The following is a 22,545-nucleotide window of genomic DNA, read 5'->3' as shown; positions in this document are numbered from 1 at the left end:
TCTGGGTGGTTCAGTTTGATAATGTGATGAAATTTAGGGAATAAATGGGGAGGTCAGTGATAAGAAGTGTACAGGTTGTATGGGTATGGGCACAATTTTTTTTTCTGATGCAGCAAAAGCCTAGCTTCCTGCAATCTTTTGGCCTTAATAATATTATATTATGAACAATTCTGTCTTAACTGCTTATGATATTTCTTTGGAGAAGGGCTGTGTTTGTATCAGAAAGATAACATATCACAAAATTTAGTTTGGGATACATTGTGATACAACAGTAGTTTCAAGAGAATGTGTAGTGAACCAGTCTTTTCCCAAAAGTGCAAAACTAAACCAATAGAATACTTTTGTGACATTTTGGAACAACAACTAAGAGCCAGAACAAGGTGGCCTAGTTCAAGTAGAGAACTACTTGAACACCATTTTTTTTCCCTCCCAGAAGGCTGTGGCTTCTGGGAGGAATGGAGCAAGATCTCACTCTCCACATACAAAATACTTGTAGAAAATTTGTTATTTGTTCATGTTGCTATAACAAAAAAAGAAGCAAGAATGTAATAACTAGTTCATAATAATGAAAGTTTTGTATATGGGCACACCATATGTTAGTTATTACATGACATTATATACACATACAAACACCCCCAAAATATGAAGGGTTCTGTATTACTGAGTGACTTAGGTTCACATTTTACACTAATAACAAGAATTGCTTATTGTATTAATATGAAAAGTAATTGATTAAACTGAAAAGTGTTAATGTGATCCTTAGGTGCCTTTGTATCCATAGTATGGATTCTCAGCCTGTGGGCTGCATGTAGCCTTTGTATTAGTTTTGGACTGCTCTCAAAAAAAAAAGTGTTACTGCATGACTAGATGCTTTTCACCTATAACTTTTTTTTTAATCTAATAGCTTATTTGTTAACTGCAAGGAAATTAATCAGACGTTATCAAATTCAAGTTTACATTATAGTCTCTATTCATAAACAATAATATTTTAACTTTTTTTGTTGATCACTGGAGATCATCATCACCGGCCTGTTTTGAAAATTCCAACATTATAGACTGTTGCCATTAAAAAAGGGGTGGGGGGAGTTTGAGAAAATAATGCTACTCTGCATTATGGGTTTTTTTTTTTTTTTTCCCCACTTCCAAAGACAGCTTTTGCTTACACTCTAGAAAAGCAACCTGTTACCAGACTCCTAAAATTAATTGCAGAAGACCTACAATGTCCATCATTCCAGATGGACTACATTTATCCATTAGTCAACCTAAAATAAATTAATATTGCTTTTAATTGAAGTGACATCTCCAAGAAGGTGGATCTTCTATTCATTACTTGAAAAACACTCATATGACAGGTTTTGGAACTATTTGGTTCTATCATCAGATAACATGTAGTCTCAGTTGGCGACTTTGTGCTGAGCAGCAAATAAATATATTGAATCTAAGGCAGAAAAGCATAACACAGAGTACCATTATTTTCTTAGTTTATTTCAGTATCTGCATTGAAATAGTACTCCACTTCAGTACTAAATTGCTGCATTTTTCCAGTGCAACCCAGTAATGGGGTTTATAGTATATGTAACGATCAGAAGCTTTCTTCCACACACTTCTTGGCTTCTCTTTTAAATTTAATATGTTTATTTGATACAAGGTTACTAATTCAGGCTACCTGTTACTGATGACGGACCCAAATAGTTCAAAAACCAGTTATAAGGCTTAGAGTGTTGAATGAATGAGTAATGCAGTTATCTTTGTAGTGGTATTTGATTAAAAACAATATCAGTTACTTTAGATTGACTTATGGATAAACATAGTCATTTCTATAGAGTGCAAGTTCAGGTTCTATCACTGGAGGGACAATAGTGTCCCTCTACAGTAAAGAAAGATAAGTGTAACACAGAGTAGTGTTATTATCTCAGACTATTTCAATATCTGTGTAGAAATAGTATCCTGCTTCTTTACTAATGATAAGAATGTTATATTTTCAGTAATAGTGTGATTAATGGTTATTATTATTATTATTTTTGTTTGCTCTAAGATGAAAGCAGTTTACCTCGTACCAGAAATAAATATTGCTACAACTGAAAAAACATTGAAATAAAATTTTATTAAAAATATTTCGTGAGAATTAAGAAATAAAAATTAAAGAAAAGAAGAAAATTAATGGAAACTATTAAAACAACATGTACAAACAAATAAATACTGGAAGTAAATATATTAAAACAATAAAATATATAAGACTAAGAGCATTAAAAAATATACATCAAGTAGCTTTCGGAGCAATATGCACCTTTATCATTTTAGATAAAAAGGTATGACACAAAAATCCTCAAAGGTGGAACATATGCATATGTGCTAGATCCAAACTAATGCTGATTGTGGGCAGTGAAAAAGGAAGGAAGATGGGGGGAGAAGAAACAAACATCAGCTGATGGACTCTGTGGAGAAAGGACAGTATGTTTGCCACATTATTATCTTGCCAATCCTCATCATGTTAAAAAATTACCACTTCCATAATAGAATGTATAGGGCTTCCACAATTATGATTAATTTTGGAACCTGCCACAGCTATATGGAGCACTTCTAATGATGACGAGCATCATGCATGCAGTCTAAAACTCATGTTCGTATTAATTGCAACCCACGTTATAATGTTGAAATTTTGGACAACCTAAAATCCCCTGAAACTCTTCGCAATAATACCATATATAGATTACTGTGTGAAATGTTAGTAATCATATTTTTGAAGTTTAAGGTATATGCTTTTTCTGTTTTATTGTGCTTGATGTACTCTAAAATATTTCTGTTACGGGATATAGAATGGGTATTGGTTATTGCATAATCCAGTAAACGTATGGAAATTTTGTATTATCAGTTTTTAGTTAGCCTTTTTGTGCAGTGCCAAGAGATTTTTTCAAAATGATGCTAGAGGTAGTATTTTTAACTTTGTAGATTTTGCTATCAATTCCTTTTTTTAATATATCCAAATAAAAATTCTTACAAATTATACCGAAGTTGTTATTAGCTTTATCTGTGCTAGTGATAAGAAATTTTGCACTTATTTAATGTTTATTTAAACTTTTTTATTATTATATTGTTTGTATGAGGGCTGTTCAATAAAGAATGATTATAATTTTTCATGAACAACCATACTGCATGCTATTTCTAGCTGAGACTGCAGAATTTAAGATAAAACCAAGCTGTATCACATAGCGACTGCGCAGTTGATTCGTGCGTGTGGTGTGACCTTGGTGGGCAGTCAAGTTTATGCCTGTTTGGTTTCACCTATATAACATGTAACATGGATGTGACATGCGAGGAACAGGATTCTGCTCTCAAATTTTGTTTCCCTCTCAAGAAAACATCAGCCGAAGAGTATGAAATGTCAAAAGAGACCTATGGTGAATCTTTGATTCCATATAAGCACAGCTTGTTGTTGGTTTAGAATGTTTAAAGATGGACATGATTCAATCACAAAAATCAGCAGTCCTGGAGCTGGTTTTTGGTTTTTTTTTTTAAGGAGCATTAGCAACTAAGGCCATATTGCTCCGGGTCATGCGGTGGTCATTCCCTGACCTTTCCGCATCCTCCGCATTTGGTGGTGACGGGCTCGAACCCCAGTTTTTTTTTTTTAATCAAGAAGCGTGTGCTACGCACTGCTGCTCCTTCCCACCTGGCTATGGAGACGCCGTCCTGGAGCTCAAACCACTGCTGTTACCACAGAAACCATAAACACTGCTTCTGTAATCATGAGAAAAGATTGTTGTGTAACAGTAAGACAACTGGCAGATGTTGAGAATATCAGTACGAAGCATGCAGAGTATTCTACACGACCATTTGCATATAACGTGTTTGTGAATACTGGATTATAAGACTAATCATACCTGAGCAACAGCAAGTTTGCATGGAGGTTCCAACTTGTGTGTTAGGAGCTGCAAAGATGGAAGCAAATAGGGTGGCTCCTGGAGCATTAGTTCAACTCTGCCGTGGTACATTGCGGTGAAACAGAATTCTGTAAAAGGCCAGGAATGTGCGTTATGTTGTCAATTTGTCACCAGCTTTGTCACTAGGAAGGCAATCAGTTAGAAGGCCTCAGTTACCACATACAGAATGGATAAAACAAGCATCAGCTCATTCTAAAAGAAATCAAATTTAAAATTAATAAAATATAATAAAAAAAGTAAAATAATAATAAAAAAAATACTTGAACACAATGAGACTAGTGGGTATCAGTAATCCCATACCCAGAAGCCCAATTATGAGAATTAGTGTGGGGAGGGGGTGGAAATAAAGTTAAAAATTAAAATTATTAATAATAAAATAAAACATAAAAAATAAAAAAAATTTCTGCATCCACTTGAATAGACCTGTGGATACCAGCAATCCCGAGCTCAGTCTTGGGCACCAGCAGGGGAAAAAAAAAAAAAGTGGTATAGGGTAAGAGGAATATGTTCTATTATGAATAGCAAGGACTTCATAAGGCAGTCTGGTCATGTTATAGTACAGAAAGGAACAGCAGAACAAAGTTTAAAGATAGACCAGTCAAGTCATCCCAAGGCTAATCCAGTAACATTTAACAGACCAGAAAGTTTGTTGAAATCATAGAGATCTGTCTGTTAGTCCAATATAATAAGGATTGCTTTAATTTTACAAGTGGAATGGCTAGAACTATTTTTCATGAAATATTTAAGCAGTTGAAGTACTTGACTGGTTTGTTCTAGTCTGTAGAGTACATTGTTATTGAACACAGTTGTTGCAAAATCTTGTAGGAGTCGGAAGGGCTAATAGTTTGTAAGAAGAGATACTTCATTACCAGGAGCAACGTTTGCAGTCCAGGGGCTTAACAGTGTTCTTAAATCACTGTATAAGTTGCAGTTGTATACAACGTGTTTTTAGTCTTTTTTTTATGTACACATGAACATAAAACTATATGGTGAAGACCTAATGTGAACAGTTTGTTGTTGATCGAGCCATGTCCTGTTAAAATAAATAAGGTGTATAGATGGAGCAAGAACCAAGATTTTCTTTTTTGAACAGGAAGGTGGCCTCAGAAATGAAAGACCACATAACTTCTTCCAGTGAGTGAAGTGCCCCATTTTGTTTGCCAAATGTTTACAAGTCCACTCCAGATTATTTCCTGCTTCTTTTTAATATCACTGTTTAAATTAATTCTGATACCAAAAAATTCCGTAAGAATGTTTTATGGAGAGTGTAGCAGAGTTCTCTAAAGGCCAGAGGTAATGCACCAAAGAGTACTTGTACAGCAGCCATTGAAATTGTCCTGCAAGCTCTGACAGAACCTAGGAGTATACTGTGTGGAGGGAGAATAGTTTAACTGAAATTTCTTGTTAAGTGCTTTATGAAACCAAGGCCCAGCACTGAAAGTTGTCATTGAGATAAGTACTGCATTATAATATAAAGCTAAAGTTCTTCTGGACATACCCCAATCGTGGCATGATATCTTGATTGAGGCATGAGTAAAGCTTTTGGTCTTGATATACAGATTATTTAGATGTGTTGAAATTTAACTTGTTGTCCAGAGTAATACCTACATATTTTATTTCGGAAACAAAAGGCAATCGAATGATGTTTATTTTTATCTTTTGAGTTGTGGCATAATAATCCAAATTTCCTTTGAACAGGACCATTTTTGTCTTTGCTGGGTTAATAGAAATCTTATTTAATTGTGCCAAAGACAAGATTAGTAAGGATAGAGTGAACCTGTGTTTCTAACACTGATCTAGATTTACCACTGATAATCCAGGTAGGGTCATTAGGATGAAGTATTACATAAGTATTTTGAAAGCACCAAAGCCAGTACAATATTCCATATGAGGGGGTCCCAAGATAGACCCTTTGGGACATCATCTGGTTATAGTTCTGTAAATATGTTGATTTTTGGACTTTACAAGAACTTTTCAATCCTGGATATGGATATAACTGCGAACAAGATGTTGCAGATCTAAAATGTTTGAGGGTGCCCACCTACTAAAGGGAGCCAAAAGTGTCGTGAAAATCAACAAAGATAGCAAGCTCGTATTTCATTCTTGAGGAATCCAGGTAGAAAAGATCCACAACTGCATCGTCACAGGAACTTCACCAGCAATAAAGTTGTACTGACAGTCTGAGAAGAGGCGTTTGACTGTACAACAGGTTACGAATTCTAAGAGCTATAAGCCACTCAAGAAGTTTATCTAGGTTGGCCAGCAATGCAATAGGCCTGAGGTTCTGCACAAGGTGATAATGGTGGATGAGACATGGCTTCATCATTTCAACCCAGAGAGTAAACAAAAACACTGTTTGGAAGTCCACATCATTGTCAGTGCTGAAAAGTGCAGAAGTGGCTTCTGCAGGAAAGGTTATGGTCACCCCTTTTTTTTGACATTCAAGGAATGGTTTACCTGCATGTTGTGCCTGTACCATGTCATACAACCGTTTACCTGACCTTACTAAAGAACTATACTGCACATTTTGCAGATCACATTCAGTGCAAATGACCACAACTGCATGCAGGTGGATGGATATTGCATCACGACAATGCAAGATCTCATATTGTTCATGCTGTTATTGAGTACTTAGCGACCATTAATGTGAAATATGTTCCTCATCTGTCCTACATCCCTGACCTTGCACTGTGCAATTTTTTTATTTCCAAAGTTAAAGGAGGAGCTATGGGGAAAATGTTTCCGCTTGTTAAAAAATAACTTCCGCCATATTTTTGAAGAATGGCAGAAACAGTGGAGTAAGTTGATATCATCAAATGGAGACTATTTTGAAAAGGACCATCAAGATATGGCTGATTAATAAAGGTATGTTGTGAGAAAAAAAAAAAAAATTATGATCATTCTTTATTGAATAGCCCTCAGTTTATTTGGTGCTGTACATCATTTTAAAGCCTACCAATATGTAATATATAGTCGGTGGCACATTATACCTTCATGGGCCCCACGGCAAACTGGAATTTGGGGGCTCCCATCAACATTAAATATTGAGTGACAAAAGAACACAGATAGCTGAACTTAGTTCAGCTCTCCATGTTCTTCTGTCACTCAATATTTAATGTTCTTGACTTGTTTTTTATGTTTCTTACACTTATTCATTCAGGTTTCTTACATTCATTAAAACCAAAAACTGCTGAATTGTTCCGCTGCACCTTGTGATGTGGCGCATTATAACTATAGTTGTTTTTGTGCCATAAAAACCAAACGTCTGGCACCTCAGTTCTGCTTGGACATTCACTCAAGACTGGTTGATAAGATTGTGGCTACATTCTCCCTACTACTGTACTGCCTTAAGCATAAGGATGCCAGTGGCGCCGGTTATATACAAGGCAATCTCTATTGGTAAAACCATTTTTGAAAAAAAAAAAAAAAAAAACATAATTTTCAAATAAGTCTTCAAGTAAAGTTCATTAACCTTGGCATGTAGAAAGTTCAGTTTCCAATAAAAATCACTTAAAAAATATTAAAAAACAGCAATGAGTTTTTGGAACGGTGATTTTGCCCCCCCCCCCCCCCCCCCCCGATCGGGCCCTAGGCAGGTGTCTTTGTTGCCTATAGGATAACATGCCGCTGTTCATAGTGGTATTAAACCAAATGCTTCCATGGATGTATTGTGCTTTAGATGCTAAGATTAGAATGGGTGTTAGATGTAAACTTCATTCCTTTTAGCATGATCTCTCTCAATGTGTAATTTTCGACTGTACTAAGGTTGCCTGCCAATATGTGTTTGTAATGTGGATCTATAAATTTTCATATTTAGTTGCAGAAACAAGAGAAATAATTGCATATAGCCAATCCAATAGGTCGTACATAACTATGTCTACTCTAAGTTTGGGGTACCTAACGATGGAATGTAATGAAAATGCAAGATGAAAAAAGATATTGTTGATAAATATTTGTATTGTCATTTTTATAGTGTGATTGCAACAATACAAATACTTGTATTGTTTCAATCATACTAGTCAAAAATTCTAAAAAGAAGTCGAGATGTCATACCAGAATTGAAAAATGCATCACACGCTCTACTCACACTACTGGTGAGTGCTCAGCACAGACTAGTGGTGGGGGCATGGGAAGTGCCTCTGGCAGAAGTCGTGGATGATGTCACTTCTGTGATGCATTTTTCATGACTGATCAGATTTACGTTATAGGTGCCTGCAAAGATGTTTCACATCAAAAAAAACCCTCATTTCAAGACATTCTGATTTACTGGTTCACTTTGTTTCTCTGTATAGCTGTTTATTGTACTCCTAACAGTCATTAGGTTTGTAACACACATCTTCTCTCGATTTTGTGTTCTCACGGCTTATGTCACACCAACTGATTCAACATTGCATTGCCTTAGATTTTGTGTCCTTCCTAACTAAGAGTATAACCAACACTTCCTATTCTGTCTGTCCTTTCTGTACACATTGTACTTCCTATATTCAAATTCTGCATCCCTTATATCTGAGTGACATCAGGTCACTGATATCCCCATGACGTCTGCATTTGATTACTTGACAAGCGCTTCAAATTTACTTACTTTGCTCCTACCATTGGTGCAATCCAACTACATGCAAGTACACCTGCACCTGTTCTTATTCTTAGTTACCATAACACAGTCCATATATTTGCTTGTTATATGAAAACCCACAGCAAGTCTTGAAATCCCCAGTACTTTACTTTCTGGGCTGCTGCATGTTCTAATTGAAGCAGTACAAGAATTACTCTCACCTCTGCCTGCAACCATTGTTAATTTGTTAGTCTGTGTACATCCCTCCCCTAAGCTAGCAGTTTTCCAACCCACCTAACACTGCCTCGATAGCATCAGCAAATATTCTTGCATCCTTTCTATTTAAGTGTATCCCATCCCTGTAAAAGCAGTCTCTCATGTTAACAAGCACAGATCATGCTATAAAATTCTGCCTCACGAGCCTTTCACAGTCTCTACAACGTCAAATGGTCAAATTGATTGATAAGTCTCTTGTCGTGTACTGTTTCCTCTCATGTCTGGGCAGAATTGCAGACACTTTCAAATTTAACACAAACTCTTGACTTTTCCTCAGTATTGCCCTGTACTTGTTAGGTTAAGTAAATTCTCACATATCCTATGTTAATGTAATTAGTGTCAATGTGTACTCTGGTGACTAAACATGGGTTTCACCACTTCAAGTCTCCAATAAACAAAGTGTGGTGGTATTGCACCGGTTGACGAGTGTCATCTGCTACCTTTTAAAAACAAACAGACATGACTAGGGCTATAATGCCATTTATAGAATATGATTTGATAAGCTAATTAGGTCAATAAAACAGCAAAAGTTTTCAAAAACTTATCCATTCCCTGGAGCTCAATTCTTCAACTTTACAGTTTGTAATCTCAAACCAGTCCATCTTTCTCCATATTTTTTTAATCTGTGATCTGTATATATATAGGTTTAACCTTAAATGTAATTCCATGATGCACCCCGCATTCCTTGCAACTTATGATACATTGGGCAAAATGCAGGAATGTTAACCTCTATAGTGGTATGTTTATCGTGCATGCATACATGAACATGTCATATGTAATTAAATTTTGCAATTATTAAATTCTAACTGGTTCTGCTGATTAAGACACACTATAAAAGCTGTTGTATGTGGGAAGTTTTACTTCCTTTAGGCATCGTATCTGTTATTTGTTGGTTGGGGCATTGAATGCTGCATGATATGCATTAGGATTTAATAGGTCCTTCGTGGTCTTAAATGAGCCCAAGGTGAAATTTTTTCTGTGATACCCATATCATTACTCATTGTTGTGTGTGTGGAATGTTTATTTATTGAAAGGACAAAATTTAAGGCATAAGGCTTACTAATGGCTTTAATGCAACTTATTAAATAGGTGATGAATAGAGCTTTAATGCAACTTATTAAATAGGTGATGAATAGAGGAGTTAAAATTTTTTAATATTTCCTAATTATTACTTTAATAATTCAAATTTCATACTGTTCTCCCTGTAGCTACTAGTAGGACTTGGGTATGAACAATGTGATATATACTTTATTATATTTTTTATTAATGCAACTAAATAATTTATTTATTATTGTGTCGATTGTTGAGGATTAGCTGTTAATATATATTATATATATTTATATATAGTATTACCTATAATACTATGTATATATAATACTGTCCAGTCAAAACAATGAGATTACTTCCATGTTTTAACAACCAGCTGTTCCTCCCCACTTTGTAGCACATCATAGTGAGAAAATGATACTTCAGGTGTGTTGCATGTAGGCCATATGTACTTTATTGACACGGGCAAAGGATGTACTTTGAAAAGGGATGATTGTTGGGTATGGGATACTGGTTGAAGGATGACAGTATTACAGAAACTGCAAATCTTGTTGGTCGTTCATGGGGTGCTGTTGTTAAGGTGTTCCAAGAGTAGACGGATAGTGGACAGAGCAGCATTTTCCTGGCCAATGATGGACACCCACACATCTTTAGTCATGGTGAATGTAGGCTATCCTGTCCTGTGCAAGCTGACAGACAGAAAATGGTGGAATGACCAACAGTGGATATGGGATGAACAGCAATGTTTCCAAGACCATGATTCAACAAACCCTCCTCTAGAGTAGGCATCCAGTAAATGTACCCATGCTTATGGACATCCATTGCCAATGACACCTAAATTTTGCATGTGAACAGCATCATTAGAGCATTGGTGACTGGAAAAAATTGCCTTTTATTATGAATCATGTTTCCTGCTAAGCTGAGTGGCTGGTAGATGGCTAGTAGGAGGGTATGGCAACAAACTAGAGAGAGGAATCACTCAAATGTCCTGGTCTAGCAGAAACAGGCAAGCGGTGGCAGTGTTTTGCTTGGAATTTTTTTGATCCCTCATACTCTTAGACTGCACTCCGAATTTTAAAAACTGCCTATCCATTGTGGCTGATCAGGTGCACCTCTTTATGGTGATTGTCTTTCTGGAAGTGTCTTCCAGCAGGATACTACACTCTGCCAGGTTGCCAGTATTGTTCAAGATTGGTTTACTGAACATGACTTCTGGGTGCTATCCTGGATGCTGAATTCTGATGTGAATCCCATAGAACATCTCTGGGATTATGTGGATTGACAGATCCAGTCTTTGGATTCTCCACCACAGACTATCACAGGTTTATGGGACCCAATCCTGGCAACTTGGTATGTCATATCTCCAGCAATGTTCAGAGACCTTAGCGTCCATGCCACGCCATGTGACAGGGCTAGTAGCAGCAAGAGGAAGATATACCCACTGTTAGATAGGTTGTCATAGTGTTTTTACTGAACTGTGTGTGGGGGGGGGGGGAGAATGGAATTATTGCCCAAATGGTGACAGCAATTTTTTTTTTTTAGTATTAGTAGTGGTAAATGATGCAAGACAGCAATCTTAAACAGAATCAGCCAAAAAAAAATCCCATTTCACCCATCCATCCCCTCCAATAGTTTGTCTAGTTCTTCCTTGAATTTATTCAAATTATCCTAGTATTGATGTCAAAATTAATTTTTGCATCCATCTTTGTTACTATGTTACTTTATACAGTCAGATTTGATACTATGATGCAGACAAGATTACACTTAAAATCCATGCTGTGACTGCAGTATGACTGCCTTCCTCTCTAGATGGTCCTGCTTTACTAATTTAGCCAGCGATGCCATAATTAACCCTGCAACAGAAGTCAAGCTAACAGCTCTGTAATTATTAATGTCACCCTTTGATCCCCTTTATGAACTGGTTATATATTTTCACATCTCCAGTCCACAGGGATCTTCCCTGAATCCAAGGATACCATCATAATTATTGCTAAATGTTTACTTACCTCTTTTGCTACTTCCCTTAATATAATTAATACTAGCCATGTAGCGCAAAGAAGCCACAGGCTTTTTCTAAAAAGAAGCAGATAAAAAAATAAGTATAGTTACTGGATAGTTACCTCTGCTTCCTCCTCGCATAGGTAACTATCCAGTTGATAAAAGAGTTGATTTATGCCTAGCTACTGCACGTACATCATTTCTACTACCAAAGTAGTATGAATGCATCGTTTAATTATATCTGATATTGTGAATACGTTCACAACAAGGGGCCGAGATATTGCACTGCTTTGAATAAGTAACAATTCACGAGTGGAGAAGACTAATATTACTTATTCCCAATGGATACCACCCAGATGGCACCGTTTCGAAGCTTGTTGGCTTACTCATCGGTGGGTGGGCAGGTACCTTGTTGTTGCAATAGTGACAACCCAGTTATGAAGTATAATTCCACAATATGAGAGATGCTTGATGGTGTGTCTGGGTGGTGGTATCTGCCAAGAATAAGTAACATTTGACTTCTCCACTGGTGAAGCGTTACTTATTCAAAGCAGTGCAATACCTCGGCCACTAATCATGAAGATATTTGCAATATGAGATATAATTAAATGATGCATTCATAATACTACCTTGGTAGTAGAAATGATATAATTGCAGTAACCATGCATAAACCAACTTTTTCATACTCTTAGACATTTAGCCAAGAAATATTTTTAGATTCAGTTGATCTTTGAATTTCTTCAACCTGTCAAGTCCAACTACCTGCAGAGGCAACTTGTTCCAGTAAATAATTACTCGCTGGCTGAAAGAAAACTTCCTACAATCTAGTCTAAGCTTCTTCTTCTGTGATTGAATTTATGGCCCCTATTTCTGGAATTCTTTATAACGATAAAAATTCCACCTTCTTTCATTTTGCTCATCCCTCCAAGAGCCTTATAAACCACAGTTAGGTCCCCTCTAAGGTTTCTGGTTGCCAAGCTCTATAGCCCTCACATAATCAAAATCTTTCTTCGTATGGTCACCCTTTTGTCACTCTTACCATGCGATTGCCTGTCTCTGGACCCTCTCAAGAAACTCACCTTTTTTTAAGAGGAAATTCCCCTTGGACACAGTATTCCAAATGCAGTCTTACAGTTTCCATGTGCAGTGGGACCTCTACACGATATTAGCATTAGCATTAGTAGAGGCATATGATGCAAGAAAGCAAGCTTATTCAGCATCAGCCAAAAAAAAAAAAAAAAAAAAAAAAAAACAACCACTACTCCCATTTCACCCCTCCGTTCGTTCGAAATACCTGTCCAGCTGAGCCTTAAATTTGTTTAGGCTATCAACTTCAACAACAAGCGATGGGAGTCTATTCCACAAATTATTTGATGAATCATCAATAGGACACTGTGGGCTTTCCTGGCCACCTGTTTACACTGTCCAGAAAACTTCATATCTGCCCATATTGAACTCCCAGATCTCATTCGTCTTCTTCTGTTTTAATTCAATACCGCCAAGTGTATATGTTATTTTGGGGTTGCTATTCAAGTATAAGACCTTGCATTTTGCTTCATTAAAACATAGCTGCCACTTTTCCAACCATTCTTGAAGCCTGTTCAAGCCATCCTGAAGGAATGCTGCTTGGCAGTGATCATTAATGACTGTCCCAATCTTCATCTGCAAATTTTGTCATCATGCCTTTAATTCCTTCCTTGGGGAACCACACTTCTGACTTTACACCAATGCGAAGAATATCCATTAATGACAACCCTCTGGCTTCTGCTCTGTAGCCACCCTACAGTACATCATAGAATCTTTCCAATAATCCCAACAAGTTCCAGTTTATGCAGTAACCTCTCGTGAGGGACTGAGTTAAATGTCTTGCTAAAATCCAAATACACTGTTGAAATTGTTCCTTACATCTAGCTTGTGAGTAACTGTCGGTATAGCCTACCAGGTTAGTTAAACTTCATTTTCATTTAACAAAACCATCTTGTGTGGCATTTTGAAGGCCACACAACACTGTATATATATCTACCCAAGCTAGCAGTTTTCTCTCCAATCAAAAATTACCTCATTAACATCAGCAAATAGTGTCCATTCTGTTTAAGTGTATTTCATCCATGTGAAAATATTCTCTTTTGTTAACAAATGTAAATGCAACAGTTCTTGTATTTTCACTTCCCTGTGTCTGTCATGTTACACTTGCATTATACAGTAATGGCTGTGCTGCATAAGCTTGCTTTCTTGCATCATATGCCTTGCCTACTAATGCTAATAACTAACTTCCAGTGTGATAGTATCTTTCATGGAGAAAGATCAGAATTGGGAACATGAAATCAGTCAAGGAATGATTGAACATACACAGATTAACTGTTGTTTGTGCAACAACATCAGCTAATCAGGAAAGTGGAAGTTAGTTCTATTGATGAAGAAAAGGAGAAAAAGGAAGTTATTATTATGCTCTTTGCAGAATTAATGCATGTTTAAAAAAAAGCCAGTTTACAGACTTTATAATGTCATGGATGCATAAACCTGGCCATTTGAGTGATATGTCTTGTATTGAAGTACAAAGGATGAACGAAATAAATAGCCTTGTGGGAAAAAAAACTAACACCAAAATAACTTATTATAATTATTCATATAAATCTTTATAAAGATATCTTTTTGCAAATAAACAAGAGCTGCTATATAATATTCTTTAATAACTGTAAAAGGTATGATTACAGTGATTCCTGTAACAGAAACCAAAGGGATTTACAAAAACCAGAAAAGTATTAAGCTGGATAATTTATAATTTGACAAAGGTTTTTTTTTTTTTTTTGAACACCCATTTAAAATTTCAGGGAGTTGAGCAACTAATGCTGGGAGAAACTTTGTTACAATTAGTTTAAAACAGATATTTTTGAGATGGTTAAAGAACATTATCAAATGATTAAGTTCAGAGTTCAGTAGGCTACACAATATATCTTGGCTGGGTGGTAGAAAGTAGTGATAAATATCTCTAATATCTCTCTGATGATTGGTTCCCCCCATTCTTCCACAAATCCAGGTTAATAGCTCCTCGTGAATCCAAATTATTCCATTTGGAATGAATCTGTTTAGTGATTTTATCTTGTTAAGGTCAGAGCAAGGTGTGGGTTTTTAAGGAACCATGTCGAGATATTCCTATACGTTAACATGATCCCAAATCTGGATACATAAGTTAATAAATGTTTTCATGTTCCCTTACTGATTCTGCATGTGACGGGTGTATAGATAATGTTTTTGCACAGTGTAGATCTTTAGCTGGTGTGCAGTTGGTAAGTCCATCCATTAGTTTATTATAGAACCAAGAATATGATACTCCAAATTTTATTGGAGGAGCATAAAGGGGTCATAGACCAAATCACAGAGGCATCGCAGAGTGTAGATATCAGTAGCCATTAATGTACTTTGTTATGGTCTTGTTCAGTAGAAATCCACTTTTAGATTCCAGAATGCTTTTGAGCGGTGATAGGAAATTTGGTCTGAAATGCTTAGCTTTGAGTCAAGAATAACCCCTAGGAATAGAATAGAAAGTGAAGGAGTGAGTTGTGTATTAGTAATTAGTAATTAGTAATTGGACAAGGAGCAGGAGTTTTATGACATGGAGAGAAGATGACTTATGTTTGTTTGTTATTTGGTTTTTAGGAGCATTAGCAACTAAGGCCATATTGCTCTGGGGATATGCGGTGGTCATTCCCTGACCTTTCCGCATCCTCCGTATTTGGTGGTCATGGGCTCGAACCCCAGCCTAATCATGAAGCGTGTGCTACGCACTGCTGCTCCTGCCCACCTGGCTACGGAGGCGCCTAGCAGATGACTTATTTAAATTCCTTTAAATTGATGGCAAGGCTGAAAAATTTGCAAAAACATGCATGGAAGAAACTGCATTTTATAACAATGGTTACCCTAGAATTTCCCTTTATTTAATACAAGAACTCCCTGACTTATGTAATACTCGACTTTATGCAAGTGTTTGCTGGCCAGTGCAAACTTAAAAAAAAAAAAAAAAAAAAAATCGTGGAAACGTATTTTGCATCCCTTAGGAATAAATGGAGGTATCATGAAAATGTCATAATGTGAACCGAATAACACATTGGTTTTTTTTTTTTTTTTTTGGTAATTCGTTCCAAAACCTCATAAGTCGAAATTTTTGCTATATAACTAAGCTATTTATCTCTCTAAAAGGTCATTTTTATAATGAAAATTACCCTTTCATCGTTATCATATGTTCTGTTATAAGAATAAATTTTGAATGCCTTTGTGATATTTTTCTAAAACACATTTCTGGAGATCACTACCATAAAACAAAAACAATTTGCATTTTCTGGTTCATTGGGCTTTTCTGTTAGCACAATTTAAGTGGGTAGTAAACTCGATCTTCTTACATTTGCAATAATCTCGATAACTGGAATTGTGTGGGTTTTTATACTATTATGGGGAAATGTGTTCTCCTTTCACTGAAATCTTCAATCATATAAAAAAACATAATTAAATTTTCAGAATCTTCTCTTCATTGCTATTTACTTATTACAATGATGAATGGAAAGTGCAAGTGCTGGCAGTGCTAGGCTACAAAACGAAACAGAATTGATTTAGAAATGAAGATGATTAATTAAGAAGTATGAATCAGTGCAAAGTTTGTCATCTATTGCACGAAATTAGGTCTTGCTTCTTCAACAGTGAATACTATTTTAAGGGACAGTTTTTTTTTTTGGTAGTTGTTGGCGCATCGTCTTCTGTGGCCATAATGCACCTCAAGGTTTTTGCAGTACTTTGATCCAAGCCCAAGGCGGGATTCGGACCCGTGACCTTTGGGTTGCCAGGCAGGCACTTTACCCGCCCCTCTAGCCCGGTCAGCTAAGGGACAGTGTGCATATAAAAGAACATGTTCGGGGATCAATGTATTTCACACTGGGGCCAGTCCGACCAACAGTGATCACAAAACAGCGTTCAGGTTCTATATCTAAGATGGAAAAGCTAATAATATGGAAGGAAAATCAGATTCAGAAGAATGACCATTTGACTCAGAGCCCCTGAGTCCAATGGCCATTCAAGCAAAAGCAAGAAGTATTTATGAAGATATTAAGGATAATTACGGTGAACCCCAAGCCAAGTTCGTGGCAAGCAGTGGGTGGTTTTATAGGTTCAAGCACCGCACTGGTTTCCAAAACATTAAAGTATGCGGTGAAGTCACGAGTGCCGATTCTGCAGCTGCATAGAAATTTTGTGATGTGGTGGAAAAATTGCCTTCTAAATCTCCACAGCCTTCAACTTCAGAAGCAGCTTGCTTATCAGCTGGAGAGTTAATTCTGGCAACGATGCTTGAAAGAGAAAACTTTTGTAATTTTTCCTGCACGAGATAAAAAAAATTGAACAATTCTATTTACATGTTCGTCGAACATTTCTTTTTTACATCTATAAAATTCAGCACATACAGTTTAGAGTGCAGAATTTCCCCAAATGCTTATTTAGGGAAATTCCTGTATTATTAAATTCATAGTATGTTAATTATGCTTATTATGTAAAACTTCTTGTCCTCTATGACAGTATAGTGGTTTCACCACTTATCACTCATTTTTGTGGGTATCTGGGTTTGAGCCTCATCACAGACTGGAGAAATTTTTTAAAGGTGTTTTCATTTGGGGTCATAGTAGTTTAGCTGAGATGGAAGGAGTAAGGGTTTCCCCTCTGTGTTACTCCACTTTCTTCCTCCCACACAACATGCAAATCAGCCTATGAACACTTATACAGACATAATACAACAGCACAATATAGTCTAAATTGTTGATGTGCCTAAAACCCTACAACAACAACAACAGAACACCTATTATAGACCATACTTATGACTTATTTTGTACTCATATATCTTAGCATATGGTAAAAGGTTTTAATACTTTATTTTGCATTTACAAAAGATTTATCTAATTAGTAGTTGAATCATTAAAACTTTTTTTGAGAACTGTATCCTAAAATTTAAGATTGTTTCTTGTTAATTAATAGATACTTAACTGTAAAATAATTATTTTAGGGATTTCCTGCAGAATTTTCCATGTACCTTAATTATTGTAGAGGATTACGTTTTGAAGAAGCTCCAGATTATATGTATTTGCGACAACTATTTCGGATTCTGTTTAGAACACTGAATCATCAGTATGATTATACTTTTGATTGGACAATGTTGAAACAGAAAGCAGCTGCTTCAGCTGCTGCTGCTGGTGGTACATCACAAGCGGTTACTACACAAGGTATGATATCAGTTTTAAACTATATTTGTTTATCTTAAATTTTAGCAGTTCCAATAATGTCTATTCAAATATCACACAAAAAATAACATAAATCCCATAGAAATTAATGTGCTTATATACTTTGCAGTGGTAGCTTCTTTTTTTTTTTAATGTTTATTAGGGGGCTTTGCCCTGTGCACGCCTTTCTACATAAAAGACACACCTGTCAAAACTCACTGGTTGATATCTAATCAGGAAATGACCTATGTAATTATTTACCTATGCATTTGTAGTGCGCAGCATTCTCAAAGTCGAATAAATATCACAGTAAAACTCCAGAACGGTGTACACCCTCCAATATGGGGCAGGCAAAACGGTGGGAAAACAGTGATTGACAAGTTGACTCCCATATTTCAACAAACGGACAGGGAAAAAGCAGTGATTCGCAGATGCCACTGCTTTCCCCACTCATCCTAGGTTAACATGCCTAGGGTGTTTTTCCCCACATTTGCCGCTGTTTTTAAACCGGGAAGTGATTTTCCCATTTTTAAACAGTAGGATGGAGGGGTAAACATCGACGACACAAAACAATCAGAAAAGAGAAGTGCCTTCACCCATCAATTATCGCCGTCTTCCTCGCTTTCATCAAAGTACCTGCCGGTGTTTACTCTCCTGGACTTCAGCCAATGTCATGACTAAATTATTTACCACATATTTTCCTAAGTGACTGTTTACATAGGTCACTTAGGAAAAGTGCTTTTGCTTCAGGTTCCATAATACCCGAGGAATATTGTTGCATCTGAAAGAGCAGGCCTAAAATATTTAACTGAAATAGTTACAAACTATACAAATATTTAAAATATTTACAAAATACTAAACCACAGTATTTATAAATATATAATTTTCCATTAATTGTTAGACAGAGAATCACGTGCACAAGGTTGGTGTACGTTATGGAAGCAGTTGTCAATAATTTGTAGTGACGTAATTGCCTCACCCCTCTTCTCCCATTGGTCGAATAAATATCACTAGGAGGAAAGCTTTTTTAATGTATAGATAGATTTTATTATTTTATTTTGGTGATAAAATTTGACCAGATATTGGCTAGAGAATCTACTTCTTAACAGAGAAACATGAAGGGAAACTGAAACTTTTTGGTTTTTGATGTAATCCAGTGGTGTCCAACCTCTTCCTGTACTGGGGTGATATTTAAAGTTAGATTTGTTTAACAGGCCACACTGGGTGATTTGATAAAAATTAGTGTGTTACGTTTTCAATGATGGCGCCTCCGTAGCCAGGTGGGAAGGAGCAGCAGTGCGTAGCACATGTTTCTTGATTAGACCGGGGTTCGAGCCCGTCACCACCAAATACGGAGGATGCGGAAAGGTCAGGAAATGACCACCGCATATCCCGGAGCAATATGGCCTTAGTTGCTAATGCTCCTAAAAACCAAATAACAACAACAACGTTTTCAATGAAGTGTACTGCTCATACACTTTTGCACCGCCACCAAAGTCAAGCAGAAGGTGCACCATAATTAGAATCCCGGAACATTTTGATAGCACCTCATATATACACACACTTCTGGTCAGGTATGCGCATATTTGATATTAAACATAGATAAAAGAAACAGAATTCACGACACCAACACATGGCTTCATAACTTTAACATTCACATATTTGCCACAACGAGCACCACAGTCTTTTAAATTCATTTATTTCCACTTATTTTAGCATTGAATGTACACGGTTCTTGAAATAATTAACAAAATTGTTATAATTGAAGTAATTAACAAAAACAATTTCTGCACGGGTCTTATAAAAATTATTCGTTGGATACCACTGATATAATCGATTTTTCAGTAGGAGTTGCTGTGGTTGTTAAGTTTCAAGGCTTGTGGCTTAGTTGGGGTTATGGTTTTCCATTTCTCAAGGTATATTTTAGTATTAATATGTTTCATACATGTTGACAAGTCATACAATTATTGATTTTATTTGAATATTTGTTTAAGAGCATTTCTGATTTTTAATTTTAATCTTAGCACCATGAGATTCTTGCCTTTTTTTTTTTAAGTGTATTACAGTTTAATATTGAGATTTGCCTTTGGACATCTTTGTAGGGATGACAGTTAAAGACTGCTACCTGGAAGTCAGAAATGCAGACAGAACTGATATTTGGGTTATTTTGCAACAACCAGATTGTTTGCTTGTATCTTCACAGCAATGGAACTGTTGGTAACCCCAATTATATCTAACTATGTAATTTCTGAAAAAAACTACACACTTAGTATACTGGACGCTACTAAGAGAAGGATGGTCAACCCTCTGCGTCACTAGACAGTACTAGGTGATAGATGACTCTTCACTGGTATAGTACCACCACTTTGCTTAGTGTACAGTGTCTGTGTTTAGTGTCAAACAGGACCAGGGGTTTCCCCCATCTCCATGTAGTATACATTGTAGGTGTGAAACAGAACACTGTCAATACCAGAGTTTTAAAGGTTTATGGATCTTGTATATGTGTAGTGTTGTCTGCCGTTGTTCCTCTGGTCATTCAGCCACTGGGCCCCAACATTGCCCACACTTCGTCTCGTGGAGGCAGACCAGGTACTCGTGGTCTGCCGTTTTGTTTTATAGGTTTTTTTTTTTTTTTTTTCTTTCTTTCTTTCTTTTTGCTTAATGGAGACTTGAATTAATGAAAACCATGTTCAACCTCTGGAGCAAAGCTCCAGCATTTGCCTGTTTCTTTCAACATATAGCATGAGCCATATTTTTTATGGTTTGGCAGGAAACAGTGAGACTGAACATCTCTTGCATTTCTGGGATATAGTGTTAAAATTATTTTTACATGTCAGCTTCTAGATAGTCCACCAGACAAAGCCTATTGGTAATGCCGTGGGAGGCATCCAGATGATTGCCTAGTGTATGAGTATCGTGTATGTCGCAGAGGGGTACTGCAGAGACAGAGTAAGATAAGGAGTTAGTATACCTCACCATGTGTATGGAATTCCTATAAATTACATCATGCTCTCCCACCAGCTTTTACCTTGTGCAAATCAGTCTAATCACAAATAGTCATACTAATGGTATAAACTGATCTGCAAAAAGAAAAACTTCCTAATTCATATCAAAGCAGAGTTCTAGCATCATCCCATCTCATCTGTCATGCATTATGAGCTGTACTTCTTGAAATTATGATATGCATCATGATGAGATCTAATCTTGCATTTTGAGGGCAACTTCACACCATCTTTTATAGTTGTAAAACTATTAGTAAATTAATAAGAGGAGTTTACCTCAATATAGTACGTAGAACACTTCCGTATGATACCCTCCAGAAATTAAAACGGAAAAAACGAAAAAATCGACAACTTACCGGTACATTAAAGTAAAATATAAATAATTAAATAATCAATTTAACACAATTCAAAATCAATTTAAAACAATTAAAATTCAAATTAACGCAATTAAAAGAATCTAACGAAAAAAGGGTGTACAAACAAATTTTTGGATTACCAATGGGTTTGAGCCTGAGTGGCTTAATGTCAGAGATCTATCTCTCAACGATTGAGCAGATACATTTGACACCTTTTCGTCCCCGTATCACATACTATGGGAGGTATTTAGACGATGTTCTAATTATTACCGATAGTAGTACTATCCAAGACATTTTACATTCGTTTAATAATATTCATTCTAGACTCAAATTTACATTGGAAAGGGAAGATACGGATACAAAGTCATTAAACTTTCTAAACTTCACACTTACCCGGGACTCGAACAAAATACAATTTAGCATCTATCGAAAACCCACAAACACCGGTATGCTTCTACATTATAATAGCTATCACCCGTTCACCTACAAAAGATCGATTATCTTTAATCAATTTCTAAATGCCTATAAATATTCAACGACGGATTCTGCTTTGGACTCAAAAATACAAATATTAACTAGCAGATTCTTAAACAGGGGTTATCCCATTAACACAATAAATCGAATTAGGGTACAAGCTAAGGATAGGATACAAAATACTACACCAAACAACAATAGTAATATCAAAAAATACTTTATTTCTGTCCCATATGTTGAACAGTGGCACAAACAGCTTAACAGATTCTTTAAAGATACCGAATATAAAATTATAGCTAGGCCTATACGGAAGTTACACACTATACTGAACAATCGCTCGGTTCTTTCCACGTTCGCAACACAAATTAATTATCTGGTATACAACATTTCTTGCGGTGATTGCGACTCGTCTTACCAAGGTTCGACGCGGTTTTCTCTTAATATTCATGTAAATCAACACGAAGCCTCAGTTCATGCTTCTCATTCAGCAGCGTCAGAATTAGCCTTTCATGCCATTAACGAAAAACATACTTTTTTATTTAACAAGGCCAAAATACTTAACGTTCAACGTAATTATACGCGACTATTAATTGCAGAAACCGTTGAAATTAAATTACACGAGAATTCTGTTAATTTTCGGCGGCC

General features: G+C 36.3%; 1 protein-coding gene across 1 annotated transcript in view; it reads left to right on the top strand.

Annotated features, from left to right (window-relative positions):
- LOC150089667 (casein kinase I) overlaps window positions 1-22,545 on the top strand; it is a 187,411-nt gene that overhangs the window by 144,217 nt on the left and 20,649 nt on the right. Inside the window, exon 7 of the mRNA XM_090389586.1 lies at window positions 17,855-18,071. Within this exon, the coding sequence (XP_090245712.1) occupies window positions 17,855-18,071 (217 nt within the window). The remainder of the gene's footprint in view (window positions 1-17,854; window positions 18,072-22,545) is intronic.

Source organism: Mastigoproctus giganteus, chromosome 2 (genome assembly GCF_048544385.1).
Source record: "Mastigoproctus giganteus isolate SK-2022 chromosome 2, ASM4854438v1, whole genome shotgun sequence".
Taxonomy (NCBI): Eukaryota; Metazoa; Arthropoda; class Arachnida; order Uropygi; family Thelyphonidae; genus Mastigoproctus; species Mastigoproctus giganteus.
This window is presented reverse-complemented; position numbering and strand designations above follow the sequence as displayed.